General features: G+C 42.7%; 1 protein-coding gene across 2 annotated transcripts; it reads left to right on the top strand.

The window, feature by feature from the left end:
- The first annotated feature begins 6,176 nt into the window (after positions 1-6,176).
- Positions 6,177-19,475, top strand: LOC138303660 (epidermal differentiation-specific protein-like). 2 transcript variants are annotated; one of them, XM_069242963.1, is made up of 3 exons: positions 6,177-6,203; positions 9,374-9,468; positions 16,394-19,475. In XM_069242963.1, the coding sequence occupies exon 3, from the start codon at positions 16,438-16,440 to the stop codon at positions 17,449-17,451; it is 1,014 nt and encodes a 337-aa protein (XP_069099064.1). In that variant the 5' UTR covers positions 6,177-6,203; positions 9,374-9,468; positions 16,394-16,437; the 3' UTR covers positions 17,452-19,475. The 2 variants fall into 2 exon arrangements, with proteins under 2 accessions (XP_069099064.1, XP_069099066.1); XM_069242965.1 differs by lacking the exon at positions 9,374-9,468.
- Positions 19,476-20,181: the final 706 nt, after the last annotated feature.

Below are 20,181 nucleotides of genomic sequence, written 5' to 3'. Positions count from 1 at the left end.
ATTGTGGTATTATTTCTCTCTTGGGCAAACAGGTTTATCAGTGATTGGGGAAGTTTGTGGGCAAGTGTCACTTGGGATGAGGCACCAGGTCTCACTCTTTCATCGAGTGCCAAAAGGCCCTTAGCTAGACTCTGACTGGTCAATTTTATCCCTATAAGATCTGTTGTTAATCCTATTCTTGTGAGTCTCTGTGTGATAACTATATCATCCCTTATAATGGACCTACACTTCTTTGTCCCTCTTATCCAATGGATAACTTTATTATTGAGAGATTCCCCTTGCTCTAATTGACCATTACTTAGTTTAGGAACATTTATCATGTAAATATCATAGTCACTATGCCTAATCTGACTTTGGGGGATATTTCCTGAGAAGCGTTTGGAGCTTTTATCTAGGGGTCCTTCTCTGTGCATCTTACAGTTAGCCCCTTTGTCCAAACATTTATCACATTTGTTAGGGGCGCACACTACAGGAAGTACACTATTGCCCCCGTGAGTGATCTGGGTTACTATTTCAGCCCTTTGACCCCTACACCTCTTTGTCATGAGTGTCTCAGGTATTAAAACTGGCTTTGCCAAGGAGTTAGGGTCAGATTTTTGTGATGACTTCCTTATGTCCCCGATTACCAGAAATATACCGTCCAGCTTCTCATATATCATGTGGGTAAAAGATGTAAGATGCTCTCTAAGACTTAAAATTTCAGCTCTTATCTGTACTAACTGTGAGTCAGCCGGATGTTCCTTCTGAGTGATTGAAACTGGTGTTGGCTCCTCAGTTCCCCTTGGCATGGTTCTCTCTAATTCAGATGGCAATAGTAGAGCAAGGGGTAAGAAGCGGTTATTACAATTTGGCAGGGGGGATGCACCATCTTGCTGACTAGGCAGGTTTGATTTAGGGCTCTCTATTGGATTATAAAAAATTTCTGTCTTATTAGATTCTGAGCTAGTGCCCTGAGATATAGATATCTGTGAGTCTTTATTCACAGGAGCAAAGAAAGATTTTATATCATTAGAGGTGGCAAAAGCATCTTTCCTATGAGATTTTGAGGGCTTAGTGGCTAACAAACTCTCCACTTCCTCTATAAGATCATCAATTTGGGTAAGTGCGCAATTTTCGGCCGCATGTCGAGGTACTCTTTTTGCCCTTCCCTGCTCGGTGGAATTGCTAGTAGCTTTCCTTTTCCCCATCCTGGTAAGTTGTTATCCTCAGGCACGTTGTAACAGAAGGAAGAAGGGGAAAATATAGGTGCCACAACTAATATATTCCAGAAACCGGCAAGCCCTGGTTGAAATAGCGCAACAATGGTGAATTTATTTTTACTTTGTTAAACCCCAACACAGTACCTTCAGGCAGCCTTACACTTATAAGCTGCCTAGTCCAAAATGTCAGGGGGGTGGCCCTGCCCTGGCTCTTCCTGGCAATGACGGGCAAGGACGGGCCCGCCATTGGCCCGGGCTTTGCCCGGGCGCTACCCGCGCGTGTCCCACGACGGCGGGAGCGCAAAGGAAATTTAAAGGGCTCCTGCCCCTCTGATTGGTCCAAGGGCTCCTGCCCCTCTGCTTGGCTCACAAACAATGCGCTTCCCGCGACGGCGGGAGCGCGAAGGAAATTTAAAGGGCTCCTGCCCCTCTGATTGGCTCAAGGGCTCCTGCCCCTCTGATTGGTCCAAGGGCTCCTGCCCCTCTGCTTGGCTCACAAACAACGCGCTTCCCGCGACGGCGGGAGCGCGAAGGAAATTTAAAGGGCTCCTGCCCCTCTGATTGGCTCAAGGGCTCCTGCCCCTCTGATTGGTCCAAGGGCTCCTGCTCCTCTGCTTGGCTCACAAACAACGCACTTCCCGCGACGGCGGGAGCGCGAAGGAAATTTAAAGGGCTCCTGCCCCTCTGATTGGCTCAAGGGCTCCTGCCCCTCTGATTAGTGCAAGGGCTCCTGCCCCTCTGCTTGGCTCACAAACAACGCGCTTCACTAAAAGCAGAATCATGAACACACTCAGTAATGCATTCGTACATCCACTCCTCCATGCACACTGTTTGCTATCCATAAACACATCTGTCCAGGCAGCCATCAATCCATGAACTCGGTAATCTTTTAAACCTTCTATCTCTCGATCACTGTTGCCCCTATATCACCCACATCTGGGCCCTAACATCACCAACACCTGGGCACCACAAATCTTGATCTCCAGGGAGCTGGGGGTATCAATCTACAGACAAGGCCCAGACACTCTGATCAATGGACCATTATTTATTTTATTTAGTCATTTAAGAATTTTATAGAGGCCGTAGTTACCCTAGGTGGTGTCCAGGCTTGGTCATTGGGCAAGCTCAAATAGAGCGATGAAAATGCAATCGGGTTAGAAATCACAAACACAATGGGGTTGGGCGGAGACAGATTTTTAAGGTTTAGGAAATAGGAGACTATAACCATGGGCTCAGAGGATTTAAGGTAGAGAATTCCAGCATAGGGCCACCTGGATGGAGATGGCATGGAGCATATACACAAGTTGCAAAACTGGGGATGTTTTAGCAGATTTGTAGAGGAAGAATTGAGAAAATAAGTGAGACTATAATATATGATTAGATCCCCGCGGGTTCTGCCTTGACTTGGATAACAAAACATGTCAGGAGCACCATTGGGATCTTGAAACCTCATGCTAATACTGCTTTGTTAACCATAATCACCGTTCTGCTGGACTTCAAAATCCAAATCCTGCAAGAGTCCCACTTCCCACAGCAGTGCCACAGGATCTGGGAGTCTTGCAAGAAAATGTAAGCCATTATTGTTATGATTTCATTTAAATCATACCAAGACTGGTATCACTTAAGGCTATGGTTTGGCTACATGAATGCAGTGTACTTGGCAAAACGTATTGAACCTAGGAAAGGGGCATGTGCTGTTAAGTACTCCAGGGCATCCAAAGAAATTAAAAAGAAATAGGGCCGTCTGATTGACAAAGGGAGCTTAATGCAGATCCTTCAAAGGGGCATTGTTAACTGTAGGGTCAACAAGACTTCGTTTATCACTAACTTTGACATCCTTTGACAAATCTACATACAATCTGTGATAAGTTTATGTTTCGTTTCCCGTTGGTTTGTCAAGTTAAACCCAGAGCACTGGTCAAACATTTGATGCAGGACAGAGAACTGGTGTACAGTTAAATTGGGGTTAGAGCATTTTGGTTTGTAAATAGATTTGGTGCCCTTTTGATTGATTTGCACAAATGTGGAGATACAAAACTGCATTGAACTTGTATGTGCACCTGGTGGTTTCTCCCATGGCAGCTTCGTCACATGAAGCAAATTACCATTACACATGAATAAAGGCTGTGAGTAGCTGTGGTTTGCCACAAAGTGGGCTCGTTCAGGGTCTGGCCTGTGGCCAGAACCTGCAGTCAACTTCCACTGCACACGGCTGAAGCCTGTGCAGCACAGAAGGTGACCTGCTGCATGATGTAGATGCTATATCATTAACTGCCACCTCTAACATGCACCCACCTTACATCCACACGACCACCTGTAAAACACTTTTACTTTGCCATATAAAAAATATTGTTAATATGAAGTTATGTTACACCTGAATGCATTAAAAAAAAAACAGAAACGCAATTGAAAAAACAGAGTAAAAGATCAATTATAGTTAAAAAATTATACTGAAATGCCATGAAATTCCAACTAAGCTAAGCTCAGCAAACAATAGTTTGTCGCGCAAATCATAGCTCATACCCAAAATGCAATTTTTGTGACCTCACAATTTTTAGATCAATTATTAAGAAGACTTCATATTCATCCCAAAAGCTAATTGTAAGACAATATGTCTTATTTTTAATTAGACCTTCTTTATTTAGGAAGTTATCTGTTCCGTCAAGGGTGACATTATGAGCACTGCATTCCTCTTGGAATTCCTCTGTTTCCCTTTTAAATCAAGTAACTCATCTTGTCAATTAATACAGGAGCCACTTCAGTTTTCATTTATGAGATATTTTCATAATAAGAAAACAACACATTTTGTTGATTTCACTTTTAAAGCAACATGTTACAGGCAGAAATCAGATACCATCAGCATGGCCGATGGCATATGGCAGATGGGAGGTAGTTCCACCGCCAGCCCCGCCATGCTAAAAGGACTCCGCATTACAGCAAGTAATATGGCACGGCGGTCCTTTCACGGCAGTGCTGGGTTGGCGGTGGAAGCACCGTAACCCATCCCCTTTTGGACGAGCACCTCGCCCATACAGGTAAGTGGGGCGTCCGAAAGGAGGGTGTGCGTGGTTGTGAGTGGGGGTAGGGGTGAGTGTATGTGAAGAAGGAGGGGGTGCATAGTTGTGAAGGGAGGTGGAGGGTGAGTGTATGTGAAGGGGTGGGTGGTTGTGAAGTGGGGTGGGGGGGCAAGTGTATGCGTAGGGGGGGTGGGGGACTGTGTGTGACGGCAACAGGAATAGATATTCCTATCGCTGGATGTGTTTCCACCAGGGTTTTTGTGGTGGTGCGACCACTGCGGAAAGCCTGGTGGTTTGCTGACTCGAAATACCGCCGGCGGTTTTACAGCGGCCGCCGGGCTGGAGGTGCCCGGTGGTCCAACCGCCCTGGCCGTACTGGAGGCATTGTGGCGGTGTGCGTTCTGCCAAATCACCACACTTGTAATACGGTGGTCTTTACCCCCAGGCCCGCGGTGGTAATACTGCCACCGCGAGTGTGGCAGTCTTCAGACCGCCACACTCATAATGGAGACCTATGTAACACAGACACATTTCTTTACAGAAGAGGTAGTTGACTGTCATGAGAATGATGCTGTTGTTTTTGCCAGAGTCTGGCATGGACACAGGTTGTTGCTTGGATTTGGGACAACAATGGGATTGATCATATGTGTGCAGTCCTGGTGTTCTATGCCACAAGCTAAATTTATTTTTGCGCTGGACGTTACCTGTAAGGACGAGCATCACAGTCTACCCCAGTGGTGCAGTCAGTGCACCCACCAGGAGAGTGGACTGTAATATCATCTGAAGCCTTCATCCGTCCTGTTGCAGTGATGTCTGTTGCTACCATATCTGACCACTGACCAGAACTATTGACAAAGGCAACAGGTTTGGCATTAATGAGATAATGTATGCAAACATGTAAGTGTACAAATGAAGTCAGGCATCTTGTGCTCTTTGTGCAATCTCTGTATTTCTGTGCTTGCTATGTTTGCCTACTTAAAGTGGTGTCAATGTTATTTGTATAGCTCATATTACCTGGATAGAAGCCTTTTTACGTGCCCTCACTGACTGAAGGAAATAAAGACACAAGGAAGTTGTCAATTCTTTTCTCTGCTTGGGTCAGCAGGTGGTTAGTAGCCTGTATTTATGGTAGATGCTGACATTTATGATTTATGTCCCAGGGACCAAGGTACCATTTTCTTTCAATTCAATAACCAAATCACTCCCTTGACTCTGTAGGAGTAAGACAGTTTTCTTTTAAGCAGACTTGGTGCCGGGTGTAGGAAAAGGAGATTTAGGATGAAACCCCACAAATGGAGTCACTGACTCATGTTACCCCACAAACGTGTTCTGATGACTCAATGTGCACAAAGTATCACCAAGAACACACAGTGACCCTGCGGGCAAAGTGCCAGATGAACGGTTCTGGAAAGGAGGCCATCTTATAAACCATGTGGTCTTCTAATGTCAGGATTTAAACACTTATGAACCTCAAATGTAAGTTTCTAAATATTAACCTAATGTGGCACAATGTAAATGTCCAAACAAAAACATGTGTAGCACTTTCACCCTGTGGTGGGGTGAACCAGACTCTTATTTCATATAATACTTGGAACAACCACCGACCGAGGTCAGGATCTCAGTCTGTGCAGCTAGTCGTGAAGGGGGCCTCACACTTCACCACTTCCTGCTGAGCCACATCCATCTAAAAACAGTGACTTCTTTGTCTCAACCGCAGCACATTTGACAGGGTTGGTTTATTGACACTTGTGCCTTTGAGAATGTATTCTGTCTGCCTGGAAAGAAGTGCTCATATTTGCATTATTAATCATTTCAGACAATGCTTAGAGGCGGATTCTATTAGAGAGTTGATAAATATTCAACAGGAGGGGTGATTGCATATGGAAATTATTGCCCCGGAGTCCTGGGAGTGGCAGAAACCTGGCCCTATATGACCAGGTGTCTCTTCGGCAAGTGCAAGGAGAGACAGAAGAAAGAACACCTTCTGGTGAGTAGTGTGCATGGATCCTAACATTAGTTCATGAGAACTGTCATAGAGAGAAAGAAGGAGCAGGCAAAAGAAGGTATGCTGCTCCTATTGTCATGGTTTTGGTGATGCACTGTCACTCTGCCAACACAGGGGCACCCACACACAAACTTAACACATACATCTCATACATGCTTATCACACAGATAAGCATACGTCTAATTCACATGCATGAATACTGACATACATCACACACAGAAATGCACCTAATCAAGGACATAAACAAATACTTGCAACACCCCCCCACACACGCACATACAAATCATCAAAAAGCACGTGTGCACTCACACATACACACACATATACACACATACACTTATAATGGGAGCCCGATTCACAAGGCAACTGTAAACCCTTGTTTTTTTATTGCATTTACTTCTGCCGGTATGCGCAAAAGGATATGTAGCATGTGGAAATGCATTTACTAATGAGTAATTGTATGCACAATTGTGTATATTGTATGATAGTAAGCACAAGAAACAGTAGGAAATAGGCAAGTTAATGCATTTCTTTGTCTGGAGTGTATGTGAACACCCTCAAAGTTGTAACATTGTGAACATTCACAAATGCATCTACAACTCATTCTCACCCTGGATGTGGTCAGAGCTTTGCTCCAGCAAAGGATGGGAGTGAATTTCTCTAAAGGGTGGAAGGGGCGATGGAATGCCACTAAACTGTGTGAGAGATGTAGATTCAGGGATTTCTCCACTGAGAAACTGCTTTTCTCTAGGGAGATAACATGAAGCTTTAAAAAAGTGCAATTGCACAGCAGGGTTTCCCTTTCTTCAGTGCCTAATTTACCCATGTGTGCAGTGAAGCATAGTTGAAATATCAACTTCTAAAAATGTCAGATCACAATGTCAATAATATGACAGTTTTCTACTGGCAATATTTGTGGATTCCAGTCTGAGCGCATGTGTGCGATGACAGTAAGGGGCTGATTAATAGTTTGGTAGATGGAAACACCGGTCTGGCAAACTCCAGACGGGGTGGTTGCTGCCAAGAGGGCAGCCTCCCTGCTGACCCCATTACAACTTCCCCACTGGGCTGGCCGGTCAACCCAGTGGAAAGGAGCAGCAGCATTGTCACCAACTCATAATAGAGTCGGCGGCAATGCTGCAGCATGCAGAGGGTACCAGCACCCCTGAAATGCACACTGTCTGCACAGCAGACAGTGTACATTTTGAGGGTGCTGGGCAGAGGGACCCATGCACCTGTTCTCTGCCAGCATGTTCATGGCAGTGGTAACACCATGAAAAGGCTGGTGGATAACAAAGTTGTAGTTAGCACGGCAGTGCTGACTTCAACGCCGCCCTCGCTGATTGCAACCTGCACCGCCGTCAGCCCGTCAGGATCTGAGATCCTGGCAAGGATGACGAGAGGTTGGCGGGGCTGCGCGCCAAACTCATAATGTGGCAGTCAGCCCGCCACAGCCACGGCAGTCCGACAGCAACCGCAAGCCTGGAGGTCTTCAGACCATCAGCCTTGTAATCTGGCACTAAATATGCAACTCTTCTTATAGGTACTTTAAAAAGGTTGCAAATGTGCTAGTTTTTTTTTTATTGCGCCACTGCCTCAGTGCATATTACATTATTTTATTTCTGTAATTGACATTGGAAGCAAAAGGGCATCCGTGAACAGGTGTATTGAAAGGAAACTCAGCTTTTTATGTTGTGTACACACAAGCACACATACATATAGAAACACATATAGAAAAACAGCCACATAAACAGGTTAACAAACACAAAGGCAAAGAGGGGCATAACTTCATTGAAATTTTGGGAGTGGAAGGGAACACTGGAAGAGTGGGTCCAGCAAACAGCCCCTTCGTCAGAATTATTCCAGGACTTAGGGCCTGAATTAGATGCCAGGGGACAAGTGATGGATGTTCACAACTGATTTAGATGTTCAAAACAGTGATGAATAGCCCCTCCACCTAAATCTAAATCCCATAGGATTTAATGGTATTTAGATTTCAGCGGATTAATTATCTATCACCGTTGTGATGGAGTACCCCATCTGCCAACAGCTAAATCAGGCTCTCAAAAAAGTTACCACTGAGCCTTCTATTGTCTTACAATATTGAAAGTGCAGTATCTAATTATTTGGGAAATGTGTGCCAAAGTAATGCCAAATAGTGAATTCACAACATTAAGGCAAACTACAATTGTCTGACTTGAATAGATATTTTACAATAGAAATCTGGGAATGTCGGTCACCCAAAAGTGGAAAACAGTTGCATCTGGTTAAATAGCTGCTCCCTTCTTTATTTTCTGATCATCTCTTTGGAGGGTCACATGCACTCAAATTTAAAATACTGTTCATGAGACGTGGAGGAAAAGAGAAGGTGGACAAATAAAAATCCTCTGCATTCACAAGTCTTCTGATTTTGGTTGATGGGAGAACAAAACAACATACACTTTAGCCTTCCTTGTATTTATATGTTTGGTTGGGGGACATCAGGGAATATGGTCATATGTTCATGTCTACAGTTATAGTCTGGAATATTGAGTATAATACATCAAGTGGCCAAAATACACTGACCAAAATATGGAACAATATAATATTGAGGAAGTAATGCATAAGGATAAGTATGATATATTCTAAAATCCACATCTATGTAGCATGAAGAGTAATGTAATATTATTTGTAGATAGATATATCTTCAAGGTACATGGACAGTAATTTTGTTATCAATACTTTGATGACAATACCATGGGAGCTCAATATTCTGTACCCAACATTCCAGATTTACACCCATATTTACAGTTGTCTTCCTGTTTAGAAGTACAAGTGAGTTTAAGACCTACATTTGAACTTGCTTTAAGTAAAAATCCAGTCTGCCAGGGCATGCTTCTGGGTGTGGTGAAAGTGGGAGCAGGTTCAATATCAATAGTTTCCAGAATCCAACATTCCAAAAGAATTGTTACTGTGACCCATATTTTAAATGTATTCTGGTTGTTGATATTGCATGAATGTTGTATTTAATTTGTGTTGATAGTGATATCATAAGATGTTTTGGAGCCACAGGCAAAATCCATTTTCAGACCACTTTTCTGGAAGACATTTAAATTTCCTACTCACTCTCAGCAGTGATGCCACCAATATTACATTTTATGTTAAAATTTCAGAAACCAAGAGACGCAAAAAACAGGCACTAACTCAAGCTGCTTGGTGTTCTCCAGCCAAAAGGAACCAACAAAAGGCTGAATATCTATTGATAAAGGTATTTAATTTTCTGCTTTGCTCTTCATTTGTTCAACGTGCAACAATAATATGTTACAAAGAATTCAGTGGCTGAGCAGCCTTCCCTGCCCATCATCAGAAGAACAGAGTAAGGGTGACATGGTGAGATTTAGTGTCAAGTGCATAATATAAAAATAAAACTTAAGCACTCAGCACTTGACATTCCATCTTGTTTTGGCAGGTATTCATAATCAATCACAAATAGGTCTCACTTCACTACTGGAATTTGTGCTGTAGCAGGTACAATCAAAGCACTATGCTGAGGATGTTAATCATTCCATTTGGTGAAATCTGACAAATGTCTCCATATTTCTCTTTCCCTGCCTTTGCTCTCTTCTCCTTTTTCAATATGTACAATCACTAGCAAGATATTTACCTCTGACTCTACTGAGTAAGATAAATGGGAGGAAGTGGGAGGTTGGAGAAAGACTGAAAGGTAACGTAGAAGAACAAAGTAGGTGTAGATGGTGAAGAAAGAGATGACCTAAGGAGAGACATGTGGTAACAATAGAAAAGTGGGGTATCCTAAAACAGTGATTCAGAGATATAGAAAGAGAGGAAGAAAGATACCTAAGCTTTTTGAGTGAAGCAGAGATGTAGACAAATCTAGAGCTAGGACTGAGCAATTTATAAAGGGAGGGGAAGGATGGGGTACACCGAGGGCCGATTAGAGAGACAGCTAGAGAAAAAGAAAGAGAAAATGCAAAGCAACATGAGTTAAAGACAGGTGAAGACAAAAAGAGGTAAGGGTTGACAGGTTTAGGGCTTGAGGTGATGAAACATATGCAAGGTAGTGAGAGCTGTGAGGTAGAGAGGAGGGTAAAATAATAAGAGATGTAGAAAACAATTCAAGAAAACATTGCAATGACAAAGAAAGAAAGACATAATACAAGATGAATTGTAGAAAAAAAAGATGAGATGCAGCAAAAAATAGGATAAGTTGGAGTGATAGACCAAGTAAAGAAAGAGATGCGAGGTTAATAAAAGGAAGATGTGGTGGTGAGGTTGAGCAAGTAATGCAAGGGAAGGCTAGAGGTAGATGCAGGTGAGGTAGAGATATGTGGAAAGAAGGAAGCAGACAGATACAGCTGAAGTAGACAAGGTGAGTTTAAATGAAGAAGAATGTTCTAAGAGATGCATGTGTGTGTGAGAGAGGTAAGGATAGACAAAGAAAAAGGAGTAGGCAAATAGATGTAGTGAAAGAGGAATATGATAGTTAGAAAGGGGATGAGGAAAGAGGTAGAGAGATGGTAGAATAGAGAGGAAGCAAGCAAATGGTGAGGCACATTTACAGCATATGTAGCAACAGAATGGTTCCATAGGAAGATGAGGCAATGAGAAAAATTAGATTTTGAGAAAGAAATGTGAAAAAACAAATATGATGTAGAGAGTGGTAAGGTGCAGAGAGGCCTGGCAGAATTACAGAGTGGGAAGGCCCAGAAGAAAGGAGAGAAAAATAGAGAGCTGGGTAACGATTGATATGAGTTTGAGAGAAACGTGAAGTAGATGGAAAAGAGATAAAGGGAGGTGAGATGGGAACAAAGTATTAGGTGCAGAATAGGGGGGCTGACAGAGATCGAGTTGATATATAGAGTAAGAAATATAGAACTAGGCACAAAAAGAGGTATGACGTGAGTAGGACCATTGTGCAAAAGATGGAGAGAGGAGTAGAGAGAGGTGTATTGAGAAAAAGTAACGGTAGAGGAAGTCAAGCTAGAGTAGTTATTAACACCCGGATTTAGCAGTAGGCAGAGAGAAAGCAGTATAGAAAGCTGGAAGAGGTGCCTGAGAGGGTGAAGCAGGGAGAAAAACATGACACAGAAAGATTATTTTTGAATATGACACTGAGGGCCAGATTTACTAAACACTTGCTTTGTCCATGCATCAAGCAAGGTGCCATAAGGCAACTGTAGAGGGTGTCAAGCTATAGGCAACATGTGAGCTTAAGTGAGATTTACTAAGGCACACAAAGCCATTTTAGTAAGTCTGAAGCAATACAAAGTAGCACAAATTGCTGCTTTGCGCTACTCAACATTCAAAAGGTGTTCTATGGGTGAAGTATGGGTGTTTCCATGCATCCACCCATGGATTTTAGCACATTCTCAGTTATACAAAGACTAAACCTGGAATTCCATCAAAATGGTACACTGATCTTATCCGTAATACAGGCGCACTATCACCATGGCCCAAGGACGCCTGCGTTCGTGCTAGGCAGTACAGGAGGGAGCAGGCAATGCATCCTATCTTAGTATATTTGGCACATTCCTGCTCTCTCCTTGTCATGCAGCACAGAACAACATGTTGTCTTGCTGTGTTGCATGAGTTCTTAGTGATCTGCCCCAATTGTCTAAGTGTGTGACCGTTAAATTGGAGCATGCCTGGCACACACTCTTGGTTGGTCTCTTGAATATGAGTGCTCCAGTAAATTATTGCAGCTCCTGTACAAATGCTTGTTTGTATAGGGATCATAATTACAATTTTACCAGAGTGTTTTTCACCCATTGATTAATGGGTGCAATAAGGTTAACCCTTAGTTAAATTTCACTGGGCCAAACATGCTGAAATTTAAAAAGTTAAAAATATCCTTTAAACTCCACAATATGCAGATTGCAGTGCAGTTGACACCAACATCTGCATGTTATCCCTTGTTCAAAGAGGGAAAAATCATAATAGGTTATATTTATCAGCCCAGTAAATACCAGTCCCCAGGGCAGTGCCATTTATCACACCACTTGTAATGATGGCTTACGTTTTTGTACCTAGCTGTGAATATTTTTTTTAAATCTATTTTCCATGCTCATTGTTATTATGACAAGATTAGTGACTGTTCTAATCACTTTACTATGGGCATTTATCATACCACACCACTGATAACCAAATCATGTCACAGTTTGATAGCAATCAAGAAATACTTAAGTTCAGCTTCCAAAACTGTTTTCTGGAAATGGTCAGGTGGATGAGCAACAGTAAACTTAAGCTCAACTCGGTTAAAACTGAAATTCTTGTACTTTATGGCCGTAAAATGTTCAATAGACTTGTGGCCTGGGGAACTGGAACCTTACCCTAAGTGATTCAAATCTGCCTATCATCCTGGTTTCATTTTTAAGGAATCTCACATCCCATTGGGGTGTAGTGGGAAGGCAGGGGTTACTGGGCCTTTGGTTCTGGAAGTTGAGATCATTTGCCACTGATGCTCCACGACCTATCCTACTATTGGTCTGTAAACTAGGCCAAGTATAACCCTCTCCACACTTCATTCTCAGGGTAGCAAGGATGAGCAGTCACAGTTTCTCAGGGAGATAATATGGGAGTGCTCAGATGTAGGAGCAAATTTACAAGAAATTAGTGTAGGGCAGCTCCACAAGTATTTTAGCCGTGCTACCCTACGCCAATTTGAAAGGCGAGAAATGCTCAATATATACAAGATATGGTGCATTTCTGTAATTTCCCTCTGTGTTGGTGGACAAACTGCTGCCTAGCACCAAATAAAGATATTTCTCCTAGTTGCTCCTCCCCTGAGGAGGCGAACACTTTTGATGCATCCTCAGGTTTATAGATCCTTGCGCCACCTGTGCGTCACAGAAAATGATGCACTGGTGGCAAAAGGGGCTTTTAAAAATGCCCCTTAGAGCTCAAAAATTCACCAACAGACCAAATAAAGTGAATGTCCAGTTCAGTGCATATTTTGGCAAGAAAGAATGTAAGCTATTCACAATGCTGTACTAAACACTACACACTTTAATACTGATATGCAAGCCAGTGTCTATGTGTGATTTCTTATTAGCACTTTCTAATGAAGTGGCCCTCTGTCCCCTTCCCAGGATTGCTTCCTGTTCTCCAGGGGATATTAGAGAACTGTGAATCAGGGCTATGTGCAATGCAATCATCCACAGTTCACAGATGTAGTCAGTTTTACGTATTACCCCTTTCACAGGTCAGAGGAGGTCTCAAGTTCTTTCAGGGCCATCTTGCACCCAGGACAGTTCCCCGCACACTCATGTGTACTGCACAGAGCTGGCAGTCTTTAATGGGGATTTGTCAGAGCTGGGAACAGGCTGTGTTCAGCAGCACCCATCCAGCCTTATTTTTGTGGTTGCTGCACAACATCCCGTTATGATGTTTGGCGACCAGTAATGAATGCAATCCATCAAACTGCAAGCAGCAGTTCTGAATGGTGGGTTCACAACCAGACCATAGGTAGGTGCAGTCTCAGGGGGATTATCCACATCTGCAGTAGAACTCACATCTGTGCTGATAGGACATAAAATACAGCCCTGATTGAGCCTTCAGCAATTAGCAAATGCAGCTTCTCTCAGGCCTTGAACAATTTGATAGATTTAGCTCCCAACAAGGTCTTGGCATGGTTAATCTTACAGGCATGGTTAATCTTACAGGCATGGTTAATCTTGGTTATGCGCTTTCCCTGACTCAGAACATGTAAAACCAAAGTACACATAGACCTTGGCAATGTGACTTAGTTCTCTATCACAATACAAGGCAGACCAGTTGTAGGTGCAATGAGCAATCAAATTATTTGAGAGCTGTTGTACAAAAGTAATAACAGGCCCATTACAATTGGGACATTTTTGGCTGGAACTCATCTCCCTCTCTAGAAATACAAATATGAGGGATGATTACTGCTGGTCAATGGATAATAGGAGATACCTTGCAGGAGTCTGTGTTTCTGCACCAAGTCCTACTTGTTTTCCCTCCATTGTCAAGCATATTTACACCTTCTGGTAAGTGGTAAAGTACCTGGGCGAAAAACTCAATCACAATATCTCGTGTTCCCACTGGATTTGTAATTCTGATGGCAATGGTAAATCCTGTTACTGGGTCCACTGGGATTCAGGGTCCACACACAAAGGAGGAATAAAAGATGTGAATTCATTTAAACAAGCTTCAACTAATCGGAGGTTCTTGCTGGGAGAGGAGCTTGTCTTCTTGAGAGAACATGAGCCAGAGCACAGACTCTCAGGAAAAACAATAGACCATTCCTTTGGCCTCTTCTTTGAATCAATTAATGCTTCTTGCATGCAGCAGGCTGGCCTGCTGGAACTCTGGGACATGGGTGGGATAATCAAAGAACTCCAAAAGACTCTATTGGAGCATTTGTGAATCAAAATTGGAGACATATCAACCAGCGCTACAACTGGCCTGGCCTGACCTGTGCAGAGAAGGGGAGGAAGGAGCTGCTCAGGGTCATGCCACAGACAAAAAGAAGCAGGGCTTACAATTACTAGGAATGGCAACCCAGCATCCTGGAGCTATTCCTACACACTAAGACCACAAGAAAATGATGTCTCAGTCTCCAATGGATATACAAACAAATTGCCGTAATTCTTTGAGGTAAGAGCAACATTCTAGTGATGATAAACTTTGCTGATTTACCAGCAGGGCTAGAAAGCATCTTCCTCAGTAGGGTTCCAAGGAATAAAGGCCTGAATTCCACAACTGCAATCAACTGCAGTTTTATCCTGGCTTCGCAGAGGGGTTAGTAGTCTCGCTTGATAAAAGAAGGGACACTTTTAGGCCAACAGCCATGTTCAATAGAGTCAAGTACCCCGCTGGGGGGCAAGGAAGTCAAATCAACGTGTGGATTGGTGGGTTCTTGATGTTTTTCAGGAGGAGAACAAAATATTGAGTTCGGGAGTGCAGCATAATGTTACTGCTCCAGTGACCCTAATCGTTACACAGCATAAGAGCTTCTCAGTTTTAAAAACATAATTATAGGTAGGCGTGACTATTAGATAATATTAGGTTAACATAAAGTCATTTCTGGCTTTGGCAATGTTCTATACTATATATGGCATTGAACTTCTGCCAAGAGAAAAAGGAAGGTCATACATTTGTTTTATTTAAAGTATTTTTCTGAAATTGATAATAATACAGGTAGTTCCCGAGAAAGCATTACTCATACGGTGTTTCTGTGATTAGTATCTGCCTACTTTTATGTTGATGCACACAGGGATTCTGTCCCATCCTTTGCCTTCCTCATACTATTTCATATGGACTCTTTGTAACCTACACTTTTATTTTACCCTGAGATAACCTATAGAACCAAACTGCTTTCTGTGTCTGGGCTTGAAATTATTTGGAAGTTACACTTTAGGGCATCATTTACAAGGATTTGGCATAGAGCAGGACTGAAAGCATTCTTGCTGCGCTGCACTATGACAAATCCAAAGGGCAGGAATGCACTATATATAGGAGATGCAGTGCATTCCTGTCCTTTCAGCCAGTGCCGGCACATTTGGGTGCCTAGCACCAACGCAGACATCCTTGTACTATGGTGCAAGGGTGTCTGCATTGTTGGCAGGATTGTTTTTGTGCAGGAAGGGACACCTTCCTGCACAAAAAACAATCCACTGATGCCTTTTCCTCGTTCTATGTGCGCTGTTGAATGCAGCACATATGGAAAGCAGAAGGAACGAGGAGAAATGAAAACACTTCTCCTTGTTATGCCTGCTCTGGTGTGGCATAAAGTGTTGGCACTGCCCCAGGTTTACAGGCCCCTTGTTAATCTGGGGCAGCATCAAAAACCATGGGTGTTGCGTGAGAACATCTACCACAATGCCCATGGTGTGCCTCCTTGACGCAGGTTAAGGCAACGCAGCGCTTTGCACTGCCGTGCCCTACGCCATATCAATGAGGCCATGCAAAGCCATGCAGAGTGACTGTGTGGCCTCATAGATATGATTGAGAGGCCTGCGCCACTAAAGCATGTACAAAATTTATGTTGTGGCGATGCAGGCCCCTTGTAAATAAGCCTGTTTGTCTGAAAAACACTTTTCTAAACAAAGGCAGCAAAATATACCTTCTTATAAAAGAGAAAAGACAGTGCTGTTACTCTCCACACAATCATGTATGATGCTTCTCCACTGACTAGTTGTTTTGTATTACAGAGGCAGATACTGAATACACATTGGAAACTTTGTTGCTGACCACCATGAACAAAATCACTGTATATGAGCATCCCAACTTCCAGGGACTCCATAGGACATATACAGCAGATGTTCCGAATCTTGTGAATGAGAGCTTTGAAGACACCATCTCGTCTGCGAAGGTGGTGGGGCAGCCATGGCTAATGTACGAGCATCCAAACTATAAGGGATGGTTCATTGCCTTAGAGGAAGGAGAACATCCGGCAACTGAAATGACTGACAAAGCATCTTCTTTGAAGCTGATCACCGAAGACCTGAACAATCCAAAGATCACAGTCTATGAGCATGGATATTGCTCCGGCAATTCGTCAGTTGTGACTCATGAAAGCAATCTAATGTTTGGAAACATAAATGATAAGATATCCTCACATAGAGTCCAGAATGGAGTATGGCTTCTATATGAGCATCCAAATAGAGGGGGGAGATATATAGTAGCCAAAGCTGGTGAATATCTAGACGATTATTCTATTACTGGTTTAAATGATCAAATCTCTCACTTGTATCCTCTGCGTCCCGGGAAAGCCTCTGTGACCGGCACACTTTTGTGGAACAAGAAAAAGGTAGAGAGTGAAAGGAACATCCAGGCAGATCAGTATCTTTACACCAACAACACAGACAGTGAGCAGGAGTTCACTGCTACTTCTTGCAAAGAGTATGAGAAATATGTTTCCCATAGCTTTGAGTTCAGCAATGAATCTTCAATTAAGGTGGGTGCTTCATTTACCTTGAAAGAAGTGGCCAATATTACAACAGAGGTTTCCAACACCTTTACAGTGAGCAAAGGTGAATCTGAATCTCTCACCACAAAGAAAACAGCAGAATTGAGCTTGCCGATCAAGGTGCCTCCACGCACAAAAATTATTGTCAGTTTCATGTACAAGGAGGTTATTAGCTCAGTACCAGTGGAGCTAAAAACTGTCCAAGGCAGTAAGACTGTGACCGAATATGGCACATACCACTGTGAGTCTGGCACAGATATGTACATTGATGTTCAGTCTCACGCCATCAGTACAGTCTAGTATGACCCATGCTTTCTCATTGTTAGGGGGCATGCCTCATCATTGATTTGCTACTCTTTGTTTCTTCGTACTCGCCTTAAAACTGAGAAATCTTAGAAGGATCACACAAATCCTTTGCTCGCAGGGACTTATCCTGCAACAAAATTATACTCCATGCCATGAAATGTGTTTTTCCTGTAGGTTAGCCATGAACATTGACCCCTTACCAGAATGTCAACCAATGACATATTTGAACTGGGTCAGTGGTTGTCATGGCTACATAGCAGTTAACCAGTTTCCTTGAGTCAGAGAGGCAAAGCTATGCTCTAACCACTGAATGGATGTCACACAGGCAACAGTGTACGACTGTGTGCTTTATAACTTCAGGCATCACTGGACTGTTGTTGGCCAGTGTTCATGTCTGCTGCACTTCAAGCTTTCAGCTCTCTTCAGGTGCCTGTCGGCAATGACTCACATGTGTCTGAATGTGACAATGCTTCAGCCATGGATGTGTCCTAACTTGTTAGTGATGTTTATATCTGCACCAGTGTCTGTCTCCTCCCAGCAGAGATTCTGCTAAGACCATACTCTGGCCACCTTGAGTCACTGCAGTAGCAATGCCTGCTTTGTAAGAATGTAGGATAATTCAACCCTATAAAAATCCCCCAAGACATCTCAAAACTTGTGTAATTCAAGCTATTTCATACACTGGTACCTGGTTGTCAGAGCTGCAGTTGTGTTGTACTTTTGTCCACAGGACATGAGCCAAATCCATACTCTGACTGGGTGTTACTGCTTCTCAAAAGTAAAACTTCTCTCCCAAGGGCCTTAGTTGATGTTACAATATGATAGGTCACTGGGTGCCCTGCTAAGTGTTTCCGTGGCAACCACATACTGGAAGCAAGAGCACAAGTCTCTGGAAAGTAGGACCATCTCAATGGATTTTATTGTCAGAATGGCAGACATGCAGACTTTGGGCCCAATTCACAAAGAAGATCATAAAGCTGCACTTGTAGATTTACACCTACATTCAAGAGTAGATTTACAACTTTGTGGAATGCCAAACCTTTTCCAGATATATGCATGGAACATGGAAAGCTGCTGCAGGTGTACGTTTTCCATTCTCATGAAGGTCATGTGACATTCCCAGAGAGATCTCATTTATCTGCAGAGTTACCCATAGCAGAGGGATCCGCACAGAGGGAATAGAAACCCCTGTGGAAATACATACCTTTCTTGTTTTTCCCCCTTGAAAAAGGTACTTCCTTTACAATCCCAGCAAATTTGTAGATGCTGATTCCTCCTCTCAGGTGATTTAACTTTGTCAATAGAGCCCAATAGATACAAATAATCGTTGCAGCGCTGTGAACTATATCAGATCTGACTGAACAAGGCCAAACAGGTTTTAGTGATGCCACTAAGACACCTGTAGGGCACAAACAGATTTACTTAGGAAGCTTTGACCCTCTCCTTTGTCATTTTTCTTTTATAACTGATTGAGCAGTCCATTTCTGGTGAAAATTAGTTAAACCCTGAAGAAAAGGCTTGGCAAGATACTGTTTACATCTTGAAAAGGGTCTCTCTGACCCTGATTCATTAAAAACTAAAATCACAACCCAGATTTAATTGCTTCACATGTTGTTTTGGTAAATGGAAAATACAGCAACTAAATGGTGCACGTATGGGGATCATGAAATGCACATTTTTACCGCTGGGTTTCAATGAGCCATCCGCATGTACAATAACCCTTTACTTCATTAACATGATTACTAGTTTGATATTACATCTTAGCTGGTATAAATAGAATATTATTGTACTTCTTTTAAATCTAAGAAAATAACTCTAATTGCACATCCTCATCCACTTCCCAAAGATATAGAATAAACAAAGTTAATTTATGTGTACCTGTGTGAATTAAGGATAGCTTTTGTCTGTGTGTTTTTCTCCAGTTCGGGAAACTAGTCAATGATCAATATTTGCATTTCCTGTCTGATTATGTTTGTTTCTGGTTGAGAACAAATAAATCTACATTTTCCACAGCTGAAGAGTACATTTGTGTGAACCTATTTTTGCACTGGAAAATGTTATTGTCACCCTGACAGCACTGATATAATAGATGTTTACCAAAATGCCTGGTGTAGCAGAAGTGACTTCAGTTACTTAAACTCTCCCCTCATGACATCAGAGGAAATGAGCTCATGTGACCTTTGACTATGATGGCATCTCAGGAAGTTGCTCCATCCAACCTTCGAGCCTGATGATAACACAGGGAGTGAAAACACCTACAAAAAAAGCAATTACAACAAGATAAAAACAATTATACAAAACAGATAAAACTCTACTTATATTACTGCCTAATTTATTAAACAGGGTCCTTCCATGGTAAGTCAGAGGTGGAAAGATGATAGACCAAAAACAAGAGCATCATTGGCCAGAAGTACAGTCATCCTCTTCTATAGTAGCCATCTTATTTGCAAGTACAGCCTCAAAAGCTCCATCTCACCCATCACTTTCATTAACACAAGTCTTACAGTCCCAGACATTGCCTCACTTGCCCAGATAAAGTGTCACAAGATCATTTTTTGCCGGGTCTGCCCTCTCTCTGAATATAACTGCCACAAGGTGGGGCTGCCCAGCTCAGGCCAGATGAAAAATCCTGTTGTTCCGCTAGTAACAAATGAGGGGGTGAACAGTAAACCACAATGTCTATTTTAGTGATATCATGATTAGTTTAGGGTATGAGTTGTTACG

This window comes from Pleurodeles waltl, chromosome 7, assembly GCF_031143425.1.
Source record: "Pleurodeles waltl isolate 20211129_DDA chromosome 7, aPleWal1.hap1.20221129, whole genome shotgun sequence".
NCBI classification, from domain to species: Eukaryota; Metazoa; Chordata; class Amphibia; order Caudata; family Salamandridae; genus Pleurodeles; species Pleurodeles waltl.
The sequence above is the reverse complement of the archived record's forward strand: the minus strand, read 5'-3'. Positions and strand labels throughout refer to the sequence as shown.

What these genes read in the sequence shown, in the direction of transcription:
- LOC138303660 (XM_069242965.1), top strand. Translation starts at nt 16,438, where the DNA reads ATGAACAAAATCACTGTATATGAGCATCCCAACTTCCAGGGACTCCAT.